At 39.8% G+C, this 21,051-nt stretch overlaps 1 protein-coding gene across 1 annotated transcript; it reads left to right on the top strand.

The window, feature by feature from the left end:
• The first annotated feature begins 17,866 nt into the window (after nt 1-17,866).
• On the top strand, nt 17,867-20,760 carry gas1a (growth arrest-specific 1a). The gene has a single exon (XM_056270032.1). It carries the CDS (start codon nt 18,442-18,444, stop codon nt 19,222-19,224), a length of 783 nt encoding a protein of 260 aa, XP_056126007.1. The 5' UTR covers nt 17,867-18,441; the 3' UTR covers nt 19,225-20,760.
• Nucleotides 20,761-21,051: the final 291 nt, after the last annotated feature.

The raw sequence follows: 21,051 nt of genomic DNA, 5'->3' as shown, positions 1-21,051 counted from the left end.
ACTCCCTCTGTCAAAATTGAGGGGTTGAGGGATTGTCCAAATAAACTTCCCTCGACCACTTGGTGATGTTGAACGCACTTCAAAATGGCTTTGGGGATTCCCCCGAGGGGAAGTGCTTAGGGACGTCTGTGAGTGCATCATCATGTCTACAATTGGACTTGAATGCAACCCATTCTGAAAACCCATTTCACCGATTCACAGAAAATAAATGTGTTCACAATAATAACAATAGCAGAAAATGGAGTACCACACACTCAAAAGATGATTGTTGTGCCGTAAGGGGTGGAAAAAGACGTGCCCTGTATAACTGTTATGGTTGTGGTTGCAATCCAACACGAATGACAAAGTAATTCAATCAAATTTGTCTTTAATCCACAAAACAGGAATACACGGTAGAATATCAGGAGTAGGCTATACACACACTTACCACAGTTAATAATTACGAACACAGACAAGGAACAGAACAAAACAGGCAGTATACTTATACACATGGTAATAAGGGAACTATTAGACGACAGGTGAATGTAACCATGGCTTCTCTACTTCGGATATAGAAATCAGCAGCGCATCTTTCTCTGACCACATGCCTGTACTTTTTACTGTTCCTCTGACTGGACGCACACTTAAAAATCCATCGCTGGCACGTTTAACACGCTGTCTTAATCAACGCTCTAGTGAAGACTTTACTACAGCCTATCATGATGTGCGAAACTCCCTGCAATCTGACTCTACCTATAACTTGGACGCTGATGCACATCTTAATATTTTTAACTCCACCTGTTCAGACATTATGAATTCTATTGCACCTTTGAAGTATAAAAACCACAAGCCTGCACCTGTGCCTTGGCACACTGACACTACACGTACCCTTAGACGGGTATGTAGACAGTCTTTTCATGTAGTCAGTGGAAAAAGGACCATCTGCAGGTTTCGTATGAAATCATGAAAAACGCCTACAAGGCGTTTCAGAATGCTGCAAAGTCTGCAAAATGTAAACATTTTTCTGAACTCATATCTAATAATTGTCATAAACCTCAAGTTCTCTTTGCTACTATTAATTCAGCATTAAATCCCTCTGTGCATCCCATCTTAGAACCCTCTACTGCTCTCTGTGATAACTTTGGGAGGTTCTTTGTTAATAAGATAACAACCTTAAGATCTCACTTTTCTAACTCTGGATATACACATGTTGATCCATTATGTCCCTCCACCTGGTCTGAGTTTGAGCCGATTGATCTGGACACATGTAACGAAATTTTTGGTCATGTAAAACCTACCATCTGTCCACAGGATATTATTCCACCTTTTTCCTGAGACAAATCATGGCCACAGTTGGTCCTGGCCTGTTACTTTTAATTAACAAATGCCTGTCAACTGGTTCCTTCCCAAGCAGTCTGAAAGTTGCTGTGGTGACGCCATATCTTAAAAAAAACTAATCTCGATCCTTCCGCTCTCTGTCATTTTCGTCCTATTTCTAACCTACCTTTCATTTCGAAAATCATTGAGAGAGTTGTACTGATTCAACTACAATCATACCTATCTGTAAATTCCCTCCATGAAACATTTCAATCTGGTTTTAAAGCTTTACACCGTACCGAATCTGCTCTCTTAAGAGTTTCAAGTGATATTTTCACTGAAACTGACTCAGGGAAATCACTGGCTCTAGTTTTATTGGATTTGAGTGCTGCGTTTGACTTAGTTGATCATGAGGTCCTGCTGCGATGTCTGGAGACATCCGTGGGCTTTCGAGGCATAGTCTTGCAGTGGTTCCGCTCCTATCTGACCAACAGATGTTTTAGTGTCCGTATTGGGCATCACTCCTCCTCTAGTGTGCCCCTGAACTGCGGAGTCCCACAGGGATCAATCCTCGGGCCTGTATTGTTTATTCTATATTTACTACCTCTGGCTTCCATTTTTAACATATACGGAGTATCCTTTCATCTGTATGCTGACGATACTCAGATTTACTTTCCTTTAAAACATAATGCTAAACATGGTCTACAACCTCTGTTTGCCTGCTTAAGTGAACTTAAAATTTGTCTTTCAAGTAACTTTCTAAACCTAAACGAAAATAAAACAGAAATAATTATCTTCGGCACCAGGGAAAACTGCGTGTATGATGTTGACCGTGGTACTCTCGCACCGTAGGAAACCCACTGTGCAAGAAATCTGGGCTTTCTGTTTGACCACAACTTAAAATTTGATAAACAGATCAGTGCCGTCGTAAAGTCATGCTTTTTTCACCTCCGCCAACTCTCTAAAGTGAAACCTTTTCTAACTCAGAGTAATCTCCAAACAGTGATTCATGCATTGGTAACATCTCGACTAGACTATTGTAATTCTCTTTATTTTGGTCTATCTCAGTCTTCTCTCTCTCGCCTACAGTTAGTGCAAAACGCAGCAGCTAGACTCCTCACTGGGACACGCAAGTATGAATCAATCACCCCTATCTTATTCAAACTACATTGGCTACCTGTCAAATTTAGAATTGATTTTAAAATTGTACTTTTTGTGTATAAAGCTCTTAACAATTTGGCCCCTCAGTACCTGACCGATCTGCTCTGTCTGTACAATCCTTCTCGTACCTTGAGATCCAGTGACCACTGCCTTCTTGTCGTGCCTTGATCCAGACTCAAAAAACGAGGCGACCGTGCTTTTGCGACTGCTGGCCCAAAACTCTGGAACAGTCTGCCTCTCTATATCAGACTGGCTCCCTCAGTTTCCATATTTAAATCTTCTTTAAAGACTTTTTTATTTTCTCTTGCTTTTAATTCTCCTTGATTGTTAATTGCTTATTTTTATTGTCCTGTGCATTATATCTTCTGCCTTGTACAGCACTTTGGTCAGCCCTGGCTGTTTTTAAATGTGCTCTATAAATAAATATTGTATTGAATTGTATTGTATTAACTAAGGAGACAAATTAGGGAACAATCAATGCTAAACTAAATTGAAGCACAATAAACAAACACATATGAAAACACATCTAAACAAAACATAATCCTGACAATAATAACAAGTGAAGCAAAATGTGGCAAATCTACCAATGTATGGGGACCTAAGAATTGAAGACAATATATGGTAAATATTAAGGCAAAATAACATAAGAACTGTTTTTCATGTGACCGTCACAGTTTTAGGGTGACTAACTTATGTTGGTCAAAATGCATGTATTATAAAACCATTTGTTTGTATTTTGTGTTCGTATGGACATGATTTATGTTTTTCATCTTGCAACAGTGGTCATGGTCTCACACAGTTAAACTCAATTAAATGTAGCTTTGCCAATATGATGCCTTGTCCCGGGGCAAGATCATAACATGAGGCCAATTAATAGGCTACACAGGAGGCCACAATGCAAACATTCCACAAGAGTCTAGCGGCAGGGAACTATGCCTACTGTGAATCCAAATCATATTGCCATGTTTTTGTTGCGGTCTCAGCTCAAGTCAAGTGGTTATAGTATTCTGGGGCAGGCAGGGAGAGCGAGACAGAGAAAACGAGGATTGAAATACTAAACAGTCGTCCTAAACTCTCAGCAGAGCACTTGCATGGCTACTTGCACAAGCGCAAGTGTTCAGGTCAGTACTCATAAGCGCTATAGTTTCATGCTCCACAAACAGGACATTTAACTTTAAGTTCAAGAGGAGGGAAAGTTTGCGAATTTACATGCTGACAGATATTGGAAACTGACCTGTATTAGAACCCTGAGTACTTTTGATCCTCTTTAGAATTAATGACTGGTGACAGAAATCTCCCAATGACATCCCAAAGACAAGCGAGAGCAGATGAGCTTTCCACTGTTTATGAGCAGCGCTGTGTGTATATCAGAGGCTGAAGGTGGTCCGATTCCTTAAAGAGTGAAGAGGTGTGTGTGTGTGTGTGTGTGTGTGTGTGTGTGTGTGTGTGTGTGTGTGTGTGTGTGTGTGTGTGTGTGTGTGTGTGTGTGTGTGAGAGAGTGTGTGTTTGTCAGTGCTTGGGAGGTTGTGATTAAGGTGTTCTGTGTGAGGCCACCAGGTTGTGCATGCATTTTTTTTGTGACTATTTGCTTGTATGAGTCTATGAAAGACAAATAGAGTAAGAAAACGATAGACTTATTATTGAGATACTTGATTTATAGAATGTTTATTGGTCAGAATTTGGACAATGTGATGAAGATGGAATCAAGTCAGAAAATGCATAGACACTTGCATTGTCACAGTCATCGTCTGCACCATTCTGTCTTCGTCATCTTCACTACACTTCCCAGCATCCTCTTGTCTCCACACCTGAACTCACTCCCTCAATCATCCTGTTCAATTTTATCATCTGTGTCACCTGTCCTCACCTTGTTATGTTTGATTTGTGCTTGTATTTAGTTCCCTCAGTTCATTCAGTCTTTGTCGGTTGTTAGTCTTTCATAGTTGTGTTAGTGTGAGTTTTGTTTGCCTGCCTGTACCTGTTTTGAGTTTGTTATGAGAAAACCTTTGCATTGGAGCCTTCTTGCCTTGAGTCCTCTTTCAACCCGCACTAGACCATGACATGCATGTGATTATAATTTTTTAATGTTTTTTTATTCACAAGAGTTTCTGTTGTTTTTCTTGAACATAACAGGGCTGTCAGTGGCTCTGCCAAACCGTTGATCTTGACCTGCTTATCTTATCTGTAACGTTGTCTTCTGTGCTTTTCCAAGCCCAACATCCATTAATATGGATTATTTTCTAGATAAAACATATTCATTTGCAAAGCATTGTTACCAAAGCATGATCCTCTGCAAAACCATAATGTAAAGCTGAAGTAAACACATACAGATGTGGAGATAATTCTTGACAAAGAGGCTGTTTAGTGTTTTTGTTTGAACATGTTACAACAATACTGGCATATTTATAATATTTGTGAGTTGTAATGCTCAGAAAGTAGCATTTATGTAAGGACATACCCAAACTTATCATCTGTTCTTTTGACTGGATAAGTGTCTACGATGTTCTGTTATGTTCCTATTGTTTGTTTTGAGCACCAAGCAACCATGATGCTGCAGGCACTAAAACCCGTGATCATTGGAATAAGTATTGGCAGGTTCCTGCAGAGTTTAGTTTCTTATGTTTAGAAGAAAAACAACCCAATAATGGCATTTATTCCTCAGATAATATTATATTGTTATTGATCATTCTGAGAGCCAGCCAGAGAGTACACCATACAAAGTTTAATGTTTTGGTTATTTGTATCTATATTATTATATGTATCTATATAATTATAATTAGGGATGCAGGATATATTAGCACCATATCAGCTATCAGCCGATTAGAGATTTTTAATATTGGTAGATATTAAATTGTGCATGTCCAATGAGTTCAAAAATCTTGTTTAACTTATAAAAAAAAGTTGAAAATTTCTTAACTTATTTTAAGTCAATAAGATCAATAAGTTATGACAACATATGTTTTTACATTGCTTTAACTCATCAAAATAAGTTAAGAAATTTTCAACTTTTTTTATAAGTTAAACAAGATTTTTGAACTCATTTTAATGTAATTTAAGTTGAAATGAGGGGACAGAGGGGACAAAACAAAAGGCACTAATTTAGAATGTGTTGTATACCGTGTCATTCATTCCCTTGTTTTAGTTAATTGGTCATTCATTTTGAAAAGAACTGGACAAGAAAAAACTTTAGACTTTCAGTTATTTGCAAAAGTTTATGGGTAAAACAGACTCTAGCGCAAAGTATGTGCTTAGTGTAATAAAGATAGCATGTCCTCCATAAGGCTTTAAAAACCATGTATACTAGCACGGGCAACCATGACAGGGCAATTACACAACATTACAACCCGTGGTAGAAAAGTGCAACCTCCCTGCACATAAATCCAGTGTGATGTTTGTAACCTCGGCCTGAACCATACTCCGGGAGGAAAAGAAGCAAGTTCCTGATGGATTACTGAGCAGTGACCTTTAGGCAAGAAGTGATGAATATGTCTGAAGACATCTGTGGGACTCCAGAGTCATAAGCAATGGCATTACTAGCAGAAACCAGACACTAATAATGAGTGCGTTATTGCAAAATACCAGGATCAAGATATATTGACATTAACCAAGCTCAGCTGAGAGTGAAGCGATGAGTGTTGTGTGGGAATTTTTCAGGCATTGCAAATGAGCATCTGTTTCTTGGAAAGTTTCTTTAAAGAGTGTTTTTTCATATAGATTTGCAACAGCTTGCATTCTTGATCATTTATAATAGTAACAAATAGGTTCATAAAACGCTGTGCTATGTGAATGCTGAGCATGCATTTTCTCTGAGTGAGATTTATGCAGTTGTGAATAATCACTTGGCTAATAAGGTCACATCTGGTCACAATTAAAAACAGCTTTATTAATGGATGCTGTAACATTTTACTGTGACACAACACTTTCAAGCATGTTTCCTTTCATCCCTGTCAAATTCAATATAGACACATACAGGCTGTGACAACATATTTATATAGGTGCTAAAAGAAACTGCTTGCCGGCGACATGTGTTGAAAGCTGCATTAATTCTGTCAACTTTGGAAGGGACAAGATTTTTTGTTTTAGTTTTTTTCAATCTTGGATTACATGGAAGTGTATTTATCTGATGCTGGATCAAGACCACATGAAAGATTGACATGGTAAGTTAGAGAGTGGCAGCTATAAAGTGTCTATAAAATATCAGCTGCCTGTTATTAACCTGAGACTCTTGTTTACCACTAGAATCATTCTATGTCGAAATAATAAAATGTTTTGGACAATCTTGCTTTTATACACATGGTCATGCTTAAAGCTGGAGAGCCGAGAATATATTAGTTGGGCTGAGAGTTGTACAGATAACAGAGAACCAGTCAGAATCTGATAATCATTCATATGCACAACAACACATGCAAACCCATCCTATTATTCTAGGTTATCCTGTAATAACCCTACACAATAATTTGCCATGTGCAATTCCACGAATAACCCGATATTAAATGTCTAATTGCTATTTAACAGTGCTGTTGTTTTGAATCCATTCAGCTTAAAGCGTACTATGTGACTCCACTGTGACCGTAAAAGCAATGTTCTCACAAAATTTCCAAACCCAAAGCTATTTAGATGATTCATAGTCCTCTCATGGGAGTTTCGGCAATGGTATTTTTATAGTTGATTGTGGATTGCAGAGTTATTAACTGATTGTGTGTGAGTATTCGTTGCAATTGCACAACTTTACTGTGGTTAAATGTAAAGGTTAAATGTAGACTTATTGTTCTGTTTCAATTTAGCCTGGACCAAGAAGAACATGGCAAAACATTAATTTCACACATTTAATGACACACATGTTTTGTAATAGTTTTTTTAACATACACTATACAGTGTTCAAAAGTTTGTGGTAAGATGTTTTTGTTTTTCAATAAAATGTATTATACTGACCTTTATTCCTGTGATGGGAAATATTTTTTAGAAGTATTCAGTGTCACATGATCCTTCAAAAATCATTCCATTATCATTCTAATCATTTGGTGCACAAGAAATATTTCTTATTATTATCAATGTAATATTGTTCTTTAACGAATAGTAGTCAAAAGACCAGCATTTATTTGAAATAATCTTTTGTAACATTATAAATGTCTTTAATGCACGTTTGATATGGCAAGCCGTTTTAACTTTTATTCATTTCCAGGATATGAATACTTGATATCAACAATTCAATTTTCACTAGTTAAAATTATAATTATTGATATCAGGAATAATATTTCTACTAGTAACAATGGCAATTTTTGATATCAGGAATTACATTTTCACTAGTAACAATGCTAATTCTTGACATCAACATTTACATTTTCACTAGTTAAAATGATAATTCTTGATATCAACAATTGAATTGCAACTAGTAAAAACTATAATTCTTGATATCTGTAATTGTATTTTCACTAGTGAAATGTCACCATAGGCTGCCATTCAAAATCAATTCTTGATATCAAGAATTTATTTCTTACTAGTTGAAATTCCAATTTCACATATCAGAAATACAATTCTTACTAGTAAAAACCTTTATTTTTGATATCAAGAATTAAATTGTCACTAGTTGAAATGTCTATTCTTGATATCAACAATTGAATTGCTACCAGTAACGATGTTCATTTTTGATATCAATAATTCAATTTTCACTAGTGACAATGTTAATTTCTGATATCATGAATGTGATTGTTACTAGTAAGAAAGCCATTTTAGATATCTGAAATAATATTGATATCAGAAATACATTTTCAGATATCAAAAATGAAAATTTTTACTAGTAGCAATTCAGTTGTTGATATCAAGAATAGACATTTAGACTAGTGATAATTTAATTATTGATATCAGGAATTCGCATTTTTACTAGTAACAATGTAATTATTGATATCAAAAATTATATTTCTACTAGTAAGAAATCAATTCTTGATATCAACAATTGATTTTGAATGGCAGTCTATGGTGACATTTCACTAGTGAAAATACAATTGTTGATATCAAGAATTACATTTTTGATATCAATAATTCAATTGTTGATATCAAGAATTGAATTGTTGATATCAAGAATTCAATTGTTGATATCAACAATTGAATTGTTGATATCAAAAATGTAATTGTTGATATCAAAAAATGTAATTGTTGATATCAAAAATGTAATTGTTGATATCAACAATTCATATCCTGGAAATGAATAAAAGTTAAAACGGCTTGCCATACGTTTGATCCATTTAATGTGTCCTTGCTGAATAAAAGTATTAATTAATTTATTTCTTTAAAAAAATGTATTAACTCAAGACTTTTAAACAGTACTGTATTCTCTATGCTGTATATTTTCTCTCCTATTACCATAGAAGTCATTACCCTTCTCTAAATGCTGTTAGTAACAGGTAAATCACATTTAACTGAAGACCCCATCTAGAGAATGTGACTGTTGTTGTAATCTAAAACAGAAAATGTATTGCTTAAGGGCTTGACAAATGCAATTTCCTTAACATGTGCCGGTGGGAAAGAAAAGGGAGAGACAGAATGCTAGTGAGATGCAATTATGTGGACTCGATGTGAAAGCTGATATCATCTAATCAAAGCGGTAAAATAAGAAGGGCAGGGCTCAGCTCCACAGCTGCCCAGAATGAAAACTCACCATTTCTCAGAGGAGGAAGGGAGCGAGAAATTGTTCTTACAGCTCGCAGATGGGAAACAAATTCTGGCAGAGCAAAAAGGGGGCTAGGAGTTTTAACAGTCTCCCTACATCTGTTTATTTAGAGAAGAAACCATTGTGTCATTCAGTTATTCTAAGCTTTGCGGTGGCCAGCGTTCAGGCCCACAGTGATCGCTCCAAAAAAGCGGCCCCATAACACAACAGGGGCTACGGCCGTAAGGTACCAAAAGGAGGAATCATGCTAAGGGTTTCACATTACCTGCTCGTTCTTTACGTCTCCATAACCAGACAGGTCAGGCCAGGCTTTTTGCAACAATTGGGGGCATAGGGTGACGGGAAAGGGTGGTAGTTGGGCTGATTATAGGAGGAATCCTGCATGCCGTTTTAAACACTCACCCTTTACCATCTCAAGGTTACGCGAGCTTGTGTTTTACAAGCTATGCTTCTTATAGATACAAATACAGGGCTGACAAGGTGTTTGAAACAGGCTTCAGAAATTTAGAGAACATCTTCCCACAACCACAGCTTGACAGGTGTGGTTATATTTTATTTGGCTGTGAATATTTTATAATCTCTTAAATAATATGCTTTTGAAGTATTCGTGTAATGAATGCAGCTTGCCAAAAACATCAACAAATTGGCGTATTAACTATTATGAAAGATTAACAGGGTTGTGCATAATTGCATGTGGGTGTGGGACACAACGCAGACCAATAATTTAGTGAAAGTTTAAAGAATTACTCATATCTGAATTATTTGTACACCTGACCCTGTATCCAAAGCTTCAATTCAGAACAAACATGTCTCAATGCATTTGCATGACTTTAGCATTTGCTCTTTGATGTCTAAATATCATTAAAGCCTATATAGAATTTTTTTGTGGTTGCCACTCCGTCAGGCTTTGTTGTGTCTCATGTAGTAAAATTCTTCCATGCTGCACTCCATGTTTGTTGGGATTAAGGTCATGTCTGTGAGGGGTTATGTCTTTATTGGCCAGCCCCATATGCACACATGAAATTCTTCCCCTCTTTGCAATGGTATGACGGGCCCTTAGGCCTGTATAAATAGTCACTTGTAGTATGGAAAGGGAAGGGGGCCATGTGTTGGAACAGCTGGTCTGTGAGTGTGTGTGCTGATCAAGGGAGTTGATTCGTGGGTTCAAACAGGACTTGGCAAGATATCGGTCCTCCTATCTGGTGTTAGTCAGAAGATGGGATGGTAATGCTGGAATGGAATGAGAGTGAAAGAGGTTTTTAGTCAACATCCTCCCTGACTGAAATATTGATGTCTGGATTCCAGAGGACACTCCACATAGAGACAGATAATACTCCCTGAAAGGCTCAATGTCTTTGTGTTTGTTTTTTTGATTTTGTTGTGTTCATGAAAAAGAACGAAGCACAATTATGTCCAGATATAATGCTTTTTAAAAAATGAAAACAATAAAACCAGAATGATTATGTTATAAAGCTTATTACTCAATTGATTCTGACACATAGGGCAGCTGTCTATATCTCTATTATGGCGCTAACAACAGTTGTTGGTGTGTTTAGAGCCGCAATAAAACCAAGAACAGCTGCTTTGTGTCACAACATCCTGAATGTTAAAATAATTTTTTATCACAATTTCGAACCAATCCCATAAGAATCCGCTATGAATAAATTAAGATCCGACTGGATACACTGAATTTTTTTTCCCAGTTTATTTTTTGGGGAAATTATGTTTATCCGGTAGGATCATAGCAGATTTTAAGAGAATTCTTATTTGATCCATATTGGATAGTTCCCAAATAGAACTAAAACATGTTTGCATAAAAACAATCTCATGCCGCGTTCCAGGCAACCTGTAACCCGTGTTTTTCCAACCTTATACCCGTGAAAGTGCACTGGAACGGCAGTCAAACCCGTGACTTCCCACCCGTGAACTCGTACTAGGTCGATGTACTCCCAGTTACGAGCTCTGACGTCACATAGCCCCCGAAACCATACAAAACAACAATGGCAGCCCCTACGGATGCCAGTAGCTCCTCATTGCAGTACACAAGATCCAGGGGGCGGAGTTGGATCCAGATCTAAGGGGTGGAGATGGGTAGGATTAGGGTGGGGTTAGGGATCAGGGGGTGGAGATGGGTAGGATTAGGGGTGGGGTTAGGGATCAGGGGGTGGAGATGGGTAGGATTAGGGGTGGGGTTAGGGATCAGGGGGTGGAGATGGGTAGGATTAGGGTGGGGTTAGGGATCAGGGGGTGGAGATGGGTAGGATTAGGGTGGGGTTAGGGATCAGGGGGTGGAGATGGGTAGGATTAGGGGTGGGGTTAGGGATCAGGGGGTGGATATGGGTAGGATTAGGGTGGGGTTAGGGATCAGGGGGTGGAGATGGGTAGGATTAGGGGTGGGGTTAGGGATCAGGGGTGGAGATGGGTAGGATTAGGGGTGGGGTTAGGGATCAGGGGGTGGAGATGGGTAGGTTTAGGTATATGTAAGATGGGAGGAGTTGGATCTGGATCCAACTCCTCCCCCTGGATTTCGTGTTCTGCAGTGAGGACCATCTCACGGATGCAGTGTTTCTGCAGGCGGTACACGGTGAGAATACACTTTAGGACAATATAACTGTTACGGTGTTATTCATTTTGTCATGTTTCTGGTTTGTGGTTTCTCTGTCTTTGGTCTTTTATTCAGTTTGTGCCTTGTTAATTGTAGTCTGTTATCCTAGTCATGTCATTATTAGGTCCCTTGTTTCAGGTGTGTTGTCTTGTTAGGTTGTATGGTCCCGCTCGTTGTTCTGATTTGCCCCAGCTGTGTCTTGTTCCCTGATCCCCTCTGTGTATTTATATCCTGTCTTCTCTTTTGTTCATGGTCAGTTATTGAATGTATGTTTGAATGTGCGTACCACGAGTGTCTGTTCTGAATCTGTATTAAAGTCTACTGCTGCGTTTAGATCCGACTTCAGCCTTTGCTTCCACGCAAATCGTAACAGAATAACTGACCCACTAGGATCTAGCAGCCATGCCTACCTGGAGTCCTGATGTCCAGATCCTCCGTCTTCGCCAGGAGAATCGCGCCATCGAGGATTATGTCGCAGAATTCCTCGAGCTGGCATATCTCGCGCAAATGAACACCCACGGCCTGAAGATCTTCTTCCGCGGAGGATTATCGGAACCACTCCGGTCTCTGATGCCCGAACCTGGTCCTCACGGATCTTTAGAATGGTACGTTGACCTGGCCCTGTTGTGGAGCGGTTCCCCGTTTACTGTGGGCGTGGAGGAGAAGCTGCGAGAGCCTGCGCTTAACGTCAGCCCGGTCGCGCCCGCGCTTCACTTCAGCTGCTCAGCCGAGACCACGCTCCACAAGCCTGCGCTTCACGTGAACCGAGTCGAGCCCGCTTTCCACGACATGCCTGAGCTTCTTCCTGCCGAGATCGACATGCCTGAGGCTGAGCTTCTGTCTTCCGAACCCGCACGTCGCTTCAGCCTCGACGAACCCGAGTCAAGTGAGTCAAGTCCCGAGTCAAGTGAGTCAAGTCCCGAGTCAAGTGAATCTAGCCCCGAATCAAGTCCCGAGTCAAGTGAATCAAGTGCTGAATCAAGTGAATCAAGTGAGTCCGGTGCCAAGTCAAGTGAGTCAAGTGCCAAGTCAAGTGAATCAAGTGCCGTGTCAAGTGAATCAAGTGAATCGAGTGAGTCAAGTGCCGAATCAAGTGAGTCAAGTGCCAAGTCAAGTGAGTCAAGAGCCGAGTCAAGTGAGTCAAGTGCCGCCGAGTCAAGTGAGTCAATTGCCGCCGAGTCAAGCGAGTCAAGTGCTGCCGAGTCAAACGAGTCAAGTGCCGCCGAGTCAAGTGCCGCCGAGTCAAGTGCCGCCGAGTCAAGTGCCGCCGAGTCAAGTGCCGCCGAGTCAAGTGAGTCAAGTGCCGCCGAGTCAAGTGAGTCAAGTACCGCCGAGTCAAGTGAATCAAGGTCCGAGTCAAGTGAATCAAGTTCCGAGTCTAGTGAGTTTACCGAGTCTACTGAGTCAAGTGAGTCAAGTGAGTCAAGTGAGTCTACCGAGTCTACTGAGTCAAGTGAGTCTACCGAGTCAAGTGAGTCTACCGAGTCAAGTGAGTCTACCGAGTCAAGTGAGTCTACCGAGTCAAGTACGTCCAGTAGTGAATCAAGCCCAGTGAAGCGTCGTCGCAGGAGGAGAAGGAGGTCTCGTTTGCCTCGCCAGGCTCCGAAGGGCGTTCCCAGACTCCTCGCCCTGCCGGCCCCGCCTCTGCGCCTCGCCCTGCCGGCCCCGCCTCTGCGCCTCGTCCTGCCTGCGCCCTTCAAGCTCCGGGAGGCCTGCCCGGAACCCATTTACCACCTGGAGGTTCCTCCCGAGGATTTCCCCAAGTATTTTTTGGGGGGGGGGTAGAAGGTACTCCGTGAGGGCCATGGAGACGACGTCGACATGGTCCTCACCCTCGTCTGAGTCTGCTCCGACCTGGCCACCATCTCATCGTGCTCCGCCCTGGCCTTTGCCACGCCATGCTCCACCCTGGCCTTTGCCACGCCATGCTCCACCCTGGCCTTCGCCACGCCATGCTCCACCCTGGCCTTCACCACGCCATGCTCCACCCTGGCCTTCGCCTCGTCCTGCTCCGCCCTGGCCTTCGCCTCATCCTGCTCCGCCCTGGCCTTCGCCTCGTCCTGCTCCGCCCTGGCCTTCGCCCTGGAGGCTGCCTGTTCCGGGTAAGCCACGCCCTCGTCAGCCTCCAGGGCGCCCACCCTCCCGCCCCTATTTGATGTTCATTCGGCGCGAGGTCGCGCCTTATGGAAGGGGGGGATAATGTTACGGTGTTATTCATTTTGTCATGTTTCTGGTTTGTGGTTTCTCTGTCTTTGGTCTTTTATTCAGTTTGTGCCTTGTTAATTGTAGTCTGTTATCCTAGTCATGTCATTATTAGGTCCCTTGTTTCAGGTGTGTTGTCTTGTTAGGTTGTATGGTCCCGCTCGTTGTTCTGATTTGCCCCAGCTGTGTCTTGTTCCCTGATCCCCTCTGTGTATTTATATCCTGTCTTCTCTTTTGTTCATGGTCAGTTATTGAATGTATGTTTGAATGTGCGTACCACGAGTGTCTGTTCTGAATCTGTATTAAAGTCTACTGCTGCGTTTAGATCCGACTTCAGCCTTTGCTTCCACGCAAATCGTAACAATAACGTTGCAGTCAAATTAATAATAATATAATAATAATGATAATAATACACACACGATTATGTATTACAATGTTATGTGTCTGAAACAATAAGTATGTCGTGAAAGTGTATTGCCGCATGGAAATGTTAAGGTGACGTAAACCTGAACTTGACAGCATTGACAGCATTGATCATGCTTATGCGCTCAGGTAGTTTGGCGTGACTGGCCTGGAACGCTACAAAGTCGTGAGTCGTGGTTTGAAGTCGTGATTTACGTGCTCAAAAACCTGCCTGGAACGCAGCATCAAAATATTGTATAGCCATTTGACTTGATCATGCTGAAATGCCTCTGTTTCCAAAAAAAATAAAAAAATTTTAACAGAAATCTTTTGTTTTAAATGTAACAATTTATAGATATGTTATAGTTTAAATGATTGATTAATGTATTAAAAATGTGTTCATGTTCTGGCTGTGTGATTTCAGTGTTTTGCTATGTGAATTGTATTATTGTGAATATTGGAATTATGTGAGTTTATTCTAATTACAGCACGGGTGAGTTTTTGTTTGGGGTCATCCATCAGGGTCAGGAATTTGGCAACAGGACCCCACGGATTATTGTAAGGAATCTGTTTCTCATTAAGTCCTCCCAAAGTGTAAGAAAGGTATTCTTAGATTAGAGCAACAATTATTTTAGCCATATAAAGTGCATTATTATTTTTAAAACCGTATAAATTGGCAGTACATGTTGAGCTAAAATTATAATCTGTGACTTTTACCTTTTGCCTTAATCATTGCAAGGTAACTGTTAACATTTGACTGTAATACTATGGCACAAAATATTAAGCAAACAAACATAAACATACCCTAATATTTTAGAAAATGGAATAAGAGACGAAACATTTTCTGTTTATTTCAATTACCCCTTTAACCAATAATAATTCTGCTTTAAAGTTCTACAGGAATATAGATATAAGTGGATTGTTTCTGTATGCTTTACTTTCACTGTATCGCAACGCATTCTCATCCCAAGGCGTCACTAAAATGGCAATTTTGACCATGCTTCCATATTCGACGCTTTAGGCACCCTTTAGCGTCAGTTACATGACGCGATCCTAGGGCGTCATCTTACTGACGCTTTACCTTTAGCCTCAGTTAGATGACGCGGGTAGGTTTAGGTCTGGGGTAGGGTTAGGATTAGATAGCGTCATCTAACTGACATTAAAGGTAAAGCTTCAGTGAGATGACGCCCTAGGATCGCGTCATGTAACTGACGCTAAAGGGTGCCTAAAGCGTCAAATATTGAAGCATGGTCAAAATGATTCCCAAGGCGTCAGTTTCATGACGACACCCATACATTTCCAAAGCCCTGCTCAAAAGTACCATCTTGTTCCTGTGTATTTTACTAAAACATGATAGCATAAACAAGTCAAGTTAATAATGTGTACTTATTGAAGTTTCTCTCATAATGAGCACGGACGGACTTCATTTGTGCTGTGACTTCATTGCATTTGTCCCATAGTTGAGGCTTGTATCCCCATTTAAAGTAAAAGCATGCAGTTCTTTTGCATGAGCATCTGGCTTATTTAAATCTATACCTGCAAAAAAATAATAATAATTGTTTATAAATTGTTGTATAAACGTTGTTTTCCTCCCTCTATTTAGATCTCCTTTATATCCAAGTAAAGCTGTTAAGGATTCAGATATTAAGTGAATATTTAAATTCACCACAGTAAAAATTGGAAAGTTGATCTTACTATAAGATACTGAGTGAGTCAACTATTGTCTCTGGATCAAATCATTGTGCTCTCAAGACTTCTGACTCACGGGGTATAGAGTTCCCTACATCCATCACCTAGAACTGGTGCAAAAACGTCATTGTCAGATCTGACCATCCGTAACTGACATTGAGTTCATTGTTTAGGGTCAGAAGCTCGGTGCACAGTGGCCTAAAGGTACATTCCTAACTCCAGAGTAGTGTTTGAAACACAAACCCTCTTTGTGCAAGGTGGACCCACTGATCCTCCATCCTAAGCATCAGCAAATGCCCCCTTTTGATGTTCAGGTGTGAACTTGCATGTTATCATTTTACACGTAAGAAGTCCACCTTTTTTCACGGCTCACCGTTACATTTTATATCTGAACCCAGAGTTGATATTGATTTTAGCCAATGTCTCTTTTTCTATTATCTAATCGACTAGACACGGTGGAACGAGCCAGGAATATCATTTTCAAACATTCCTGGATCAAGCTGTAATGGCATTCGCACAAAATGCATTTTCCATTTGCACATTTTATTTCGGAAGATCTTGTCTAAAAGGACAAAGACGTATAAAATGAAATCTGGCATGGTAACAGCTAGGCCGATGTATTTTAGCAAAGGCCAAATACTGTATTTCAGAATCTCTTGAAATAAATCCATTACAGATGCAGTAACATCAGATAAAAGAAAACTGACTTTCCACTAAACATTTGTTAGATTCCTTCAGGAAAACCCATAGGCTATGTAGTTAGATTTAATGAGTAAAGATGGAAACTCATATTTAAGTTGCATAAAGTTGGCTTGACTTAACACTCATAAACATTTGACTCCAAATTAAAAGCTAGTTAACAACACATATTTAGGTCTACAAGGAGAAATTGTTTTTATGAAAGACATTGTTTACATAAGAGATACTCTTGTGTGCCCTCTGTAATGAAAATGTATACTATATACGGTACATACTACAAAGGTTTGGGGTTGGTAAGAATATTTAAAATAAGCTACATTTGTACTTTTGTATGAATGAATGAATGAGGCATTTATATAGCGAGGACACATTAAATTGACCAGTGGCAGTAAAGACATTATAATGTAAATTTCTATTTCAAATAAATGCTGTTCTTGTGAACTTTCTACTCAACAAAGATTCCTGAAAAATAAATGCTTCACAAAAATATTAAGCAGGACAACCATTTTCAACATTGAAACTAATAAGAAATGTTTCAGCACCAAATCAGCATATTCTAATGATTTCTTAAGGATCGTGTGACACTGAAGACTGAAGTAATGATGCTGAAAATTCAGCTTTTACATCACATGAATAGGCTAAATTACATTTCATAAGAAAAAAGTTATTTTAAATGGTAATAATATTTCATAATAATTACAGTTTTACTGGAGGCTATTTTGATCTATGACTTGTGATCATAAGAAACTGCTTTCGAAAACAATAGGAAATCAACAATCTTGCCATACTTTGTGTGTGTGTGTGTGTCTGTGTGTTTCTTTTAAATAATTTATGTTTAGCTATTGACTATTGATGGCAAATTGTAATTTATGATTTTATCTTGTTCAGCAATAAAGTTGCTGGTTGTTCTTGAACATTCATGCACAAAATCAAATGCTGTGATAGGCTACTGCCCAAGAACACACATCATTTCGACAACGTCTGAGAAACAGCAGTATAGTCGACTCGTCGGTCTTCCTAACTCACTTTCTGCTGTGAGGTAATCCAAACCTTTTGGAGAGAGACCATTCCTGAACCATCATGCCCCACCTCCATTTTCCCGCCCCTTACTTGACGTCGAGATTTGCAACAACAAACGGTCTGACCAATAGAAATCCCTTAAAGTTCCGCAGGAGTAGAATGGATAAAGCAAAACTAGCGGGTCAGAAAGGGGCCAGTGTGTGAATTTGAACGCCGTGTTATTATCTGTTCGCGTCCCAGCGTACTTAATGACGGACGACAAGCGCACGCTCGAGAATTTATCAGTTCAGTCGGGGAAGCGCGATGCGAGTAGCTCGCGAGCACATTTGGATGTGAGCGCGAGACGCGAAAGGACGAGCTCGTGAGCTCTTCACTTCTTCCCACAAGAAAGACAAGAGGTGGAAAGAGAGGAGGAATCACCGCACTGTCACACGGACACGCAAAAAACCGAGAAGATGGAGTGAACAAGCCGTTTGCTGGAAATAGCACTTTTCGTAATTTAGGCTCCTTTTTAAAACATGGATTACTGGAAAATGTCTTTATAAATTCACCGCAATTGTGGAACAAACTTTTTTCTTTTGGATGGACCTTGCTAAACATGATCTGAGGGATTGTTCCCTCCATAGATGCAATGGAAATATGAAATATACATGCTTAAAATTGACCTGACGGCAACCAAACCATCATTACAGACTTCGATATGGCAACTTGTGCAAGTTTGGTTCAGGGCGCGCGCACTTTACTTTGGCCTTTCGCTTGTGTGCTTGTGTGTTTTAGCTGTTTTTCCATCGCCTCCTCCAACCACCACGGCCGTCGGTTGATTTGCTGGCAAGCGATATTAAACTGCCAGTCGGAACCCGAGTGTCATTACGCGTATGACCAGTATTTGCACGCCTGTGAATCGATCCTGAGCGGCCAGAGGAAGAAGTGTCCCAGTCACTGCATCTCGTCGTTGGTGCAACTCAACCTGACCAAGAGCGGCCCGGCGCTGGAGGACTGCAGCTGCGCCTCGGACCCCCGCTGCCGGGAGATCAAACGATCCATCGAGCCGTGCCTGCCCAAAACTAGCAGCATGGGCTGCACCGAAGCCCGGCGCCAGTGCGAAAGGGACAACCAGTGCCGAAGCGCGATGGGCGATTATTTATTACACTGCGGGAAACTCTTCAGCGGCTCCAGCTGCTCGAACCAATGCCGCAATGTCATCGCTTACATGCGCAAACTACCCAAAGCTCAACTCCTGGATTCTTGCGTCTGTGATGGATCAGAGCGGACTATCTGCGAGTTTATCAAAACTAGTATGAAAACGCTTTGCTTTGACTCTCCCCCTGTGGATGAAGAAGGCTCCAGTGACTTGGACTATGAGCCTGATGATGAGGATTACCCAGAGCCAGAGCCCACGAGGAACACAGGTTCTGCTTTTGTGGCATGTTCTGTTTTGACTGTGGTGGTGGCATCCATTTTGGCTCTAGTGCCGCTTCCTTGATCACTTTGAAGGCGAGTTAATGATCTGCTCCAACGGCTGTTCGGGAATAGTGCATTTTGTCAATTTTCTCCTGCTTTCCACTTCATTTATGGCAAGCTGTTATGTCAACATTTATTCCTTAAAACATCTAGTCTTTGTTGTACTTTTTTTTTTCATAGCAAGTAACCCAATAGTGACTATCAACAATTGTTACGTGCTCATTACTTGTTTTTAAGTTAGTAGCTATCCCAGAAGTTGCTAGTAGGACTAGGCTATATATCCCATATTTTCTAATAACATTTCTTTTTTCACAAGTTGCAATGACACGTCAGAATGGTTATCTTGTAGCCATAACATTAAATGAACTTAGAAATCCCAGTCAAAAAATCTTACTAGAAAGTTTAAAATTGTTACCAGTGGACTAGGGTGTATATTCAGTTTAGTAGCCTATTCTTGGAAAAGTGAAAAAGGTTATATCTGAACCACATGTCTCCATAAAATTTAATATCAAAAGTCAGCAATTTCATACCAGTAACAATGGATTAGTTACTTGTCACTATTTGACATGACTAGGGATAGTGATTAATAGCAAAGGAATAAGGAATGGAAGTACTAGCAATATTGAATGTAATAGCCTAGCTAATGAATCCAGTGAAATAAAAAATCACTATTAGATTACTTGCTACCAAGTAAAAAAAAAAAAAAGTACTAGTAACATAAACATAGACATGAGTTAGATTTAAGGAATAAATGTTAATAGAGCTTGACATGATTTTTCTCCAAAGAGTACAAGTTAAGCTTTGTGTGACATTTAGGTGCAGTTCATATCCAGAAAATGTCACATTGTAAATGTGTTTTGATTCACTATGCAAATTTAGCATTTCAGATTCGGCCCAGGTGAACAATGTCTTGTCTATTGTAAGTTTTAATTCTGAAGCTAAAATTCTGTTATTTGAAGTTATTTAAGAGCAGGGATACAAAGTACTTTATGTCAGTCAACTGCCTTAAACACCAACTTGCCTATTTCAAGTGCTGTTTTGTAAAAGACAAATTTATTTCCATAAAGATATAGAAAAAAGTTTATTTTGTTACCTAGACATTTTAACAGTGAAAGTTGTAATTATAAAACTGTGCACTGCCAATATAAAATTAGATTTTTTTAAAATATGTAAAGTATTTTTATAAAGTTGCAAACGACTTTGGATGAGTACTCTGTAAGTGTTTGGAATGCTGAAAAGAATGAGTAGATCTCTATATTAGCTAACATTTGATAAACCTTACGAAAGTCCTAGAGATTCATGAGAGAACTTTATTTTTGTCATAAAGTAACCTTCGAAAACAAAGGGTGATGATTCCAGCTTTAAAGGGAAGTTAAATGTCTGTTGTAATTATTTTCCTTTTAAGATATTGTACAGTGTACAGATTTTCAGAGAATCTTTTAATTGTGTTATATCTAAGATGAACTATTTACTGTGTAGAAATGTCTAAATCCACTGTATGACTGCCTCAGTGATGTTCTTTTTATAGAAGGCATAAAAACTAAAGTGCAAAGACTCACACCGAGTATGTGTAATTTATTTATGTTTGCTGTATTTCATTATGTCATTAGGAAGTTTTAATGCATTGACTCCATGCGTGACCATGCATGGATTCCAATGCTAAATCTAGAATATGCTGGTTAGCACAGCAGTGCTTTTCAGGAACAGATTAAGTATCACAGACATAAGGAGCTTGAAGCGCTGACACACGCCTTAGCAAACAGAAGTGTTTGCTGAAGGCATAAACTCTGATATTTGGATATCTTTAGAATGTGAACACAAAAGCGCGAGTGGCTTTTCCCTGGGGTGT

This window comes from Rhinichthys klamathensis, unplaced genomic scaffold (assembly GCF_029890125.1).
Source record: "Rhinichthys klamathensis goyatoka isolate OS25496 unplaced genomic scaffold, OSU_Roscu_1.1 h1tg000296l_1, whole genome shotgun sequence".
NCBI lineage: Eukaryota > Metazoa > Chordata > Actinopteri > Cypriniformes > Leuciscidae > Rhinichthys > Rhinichthys klamathensis.
This window is presented reverse-complemented; position numbering and strand designations above follow the sequence as displayed.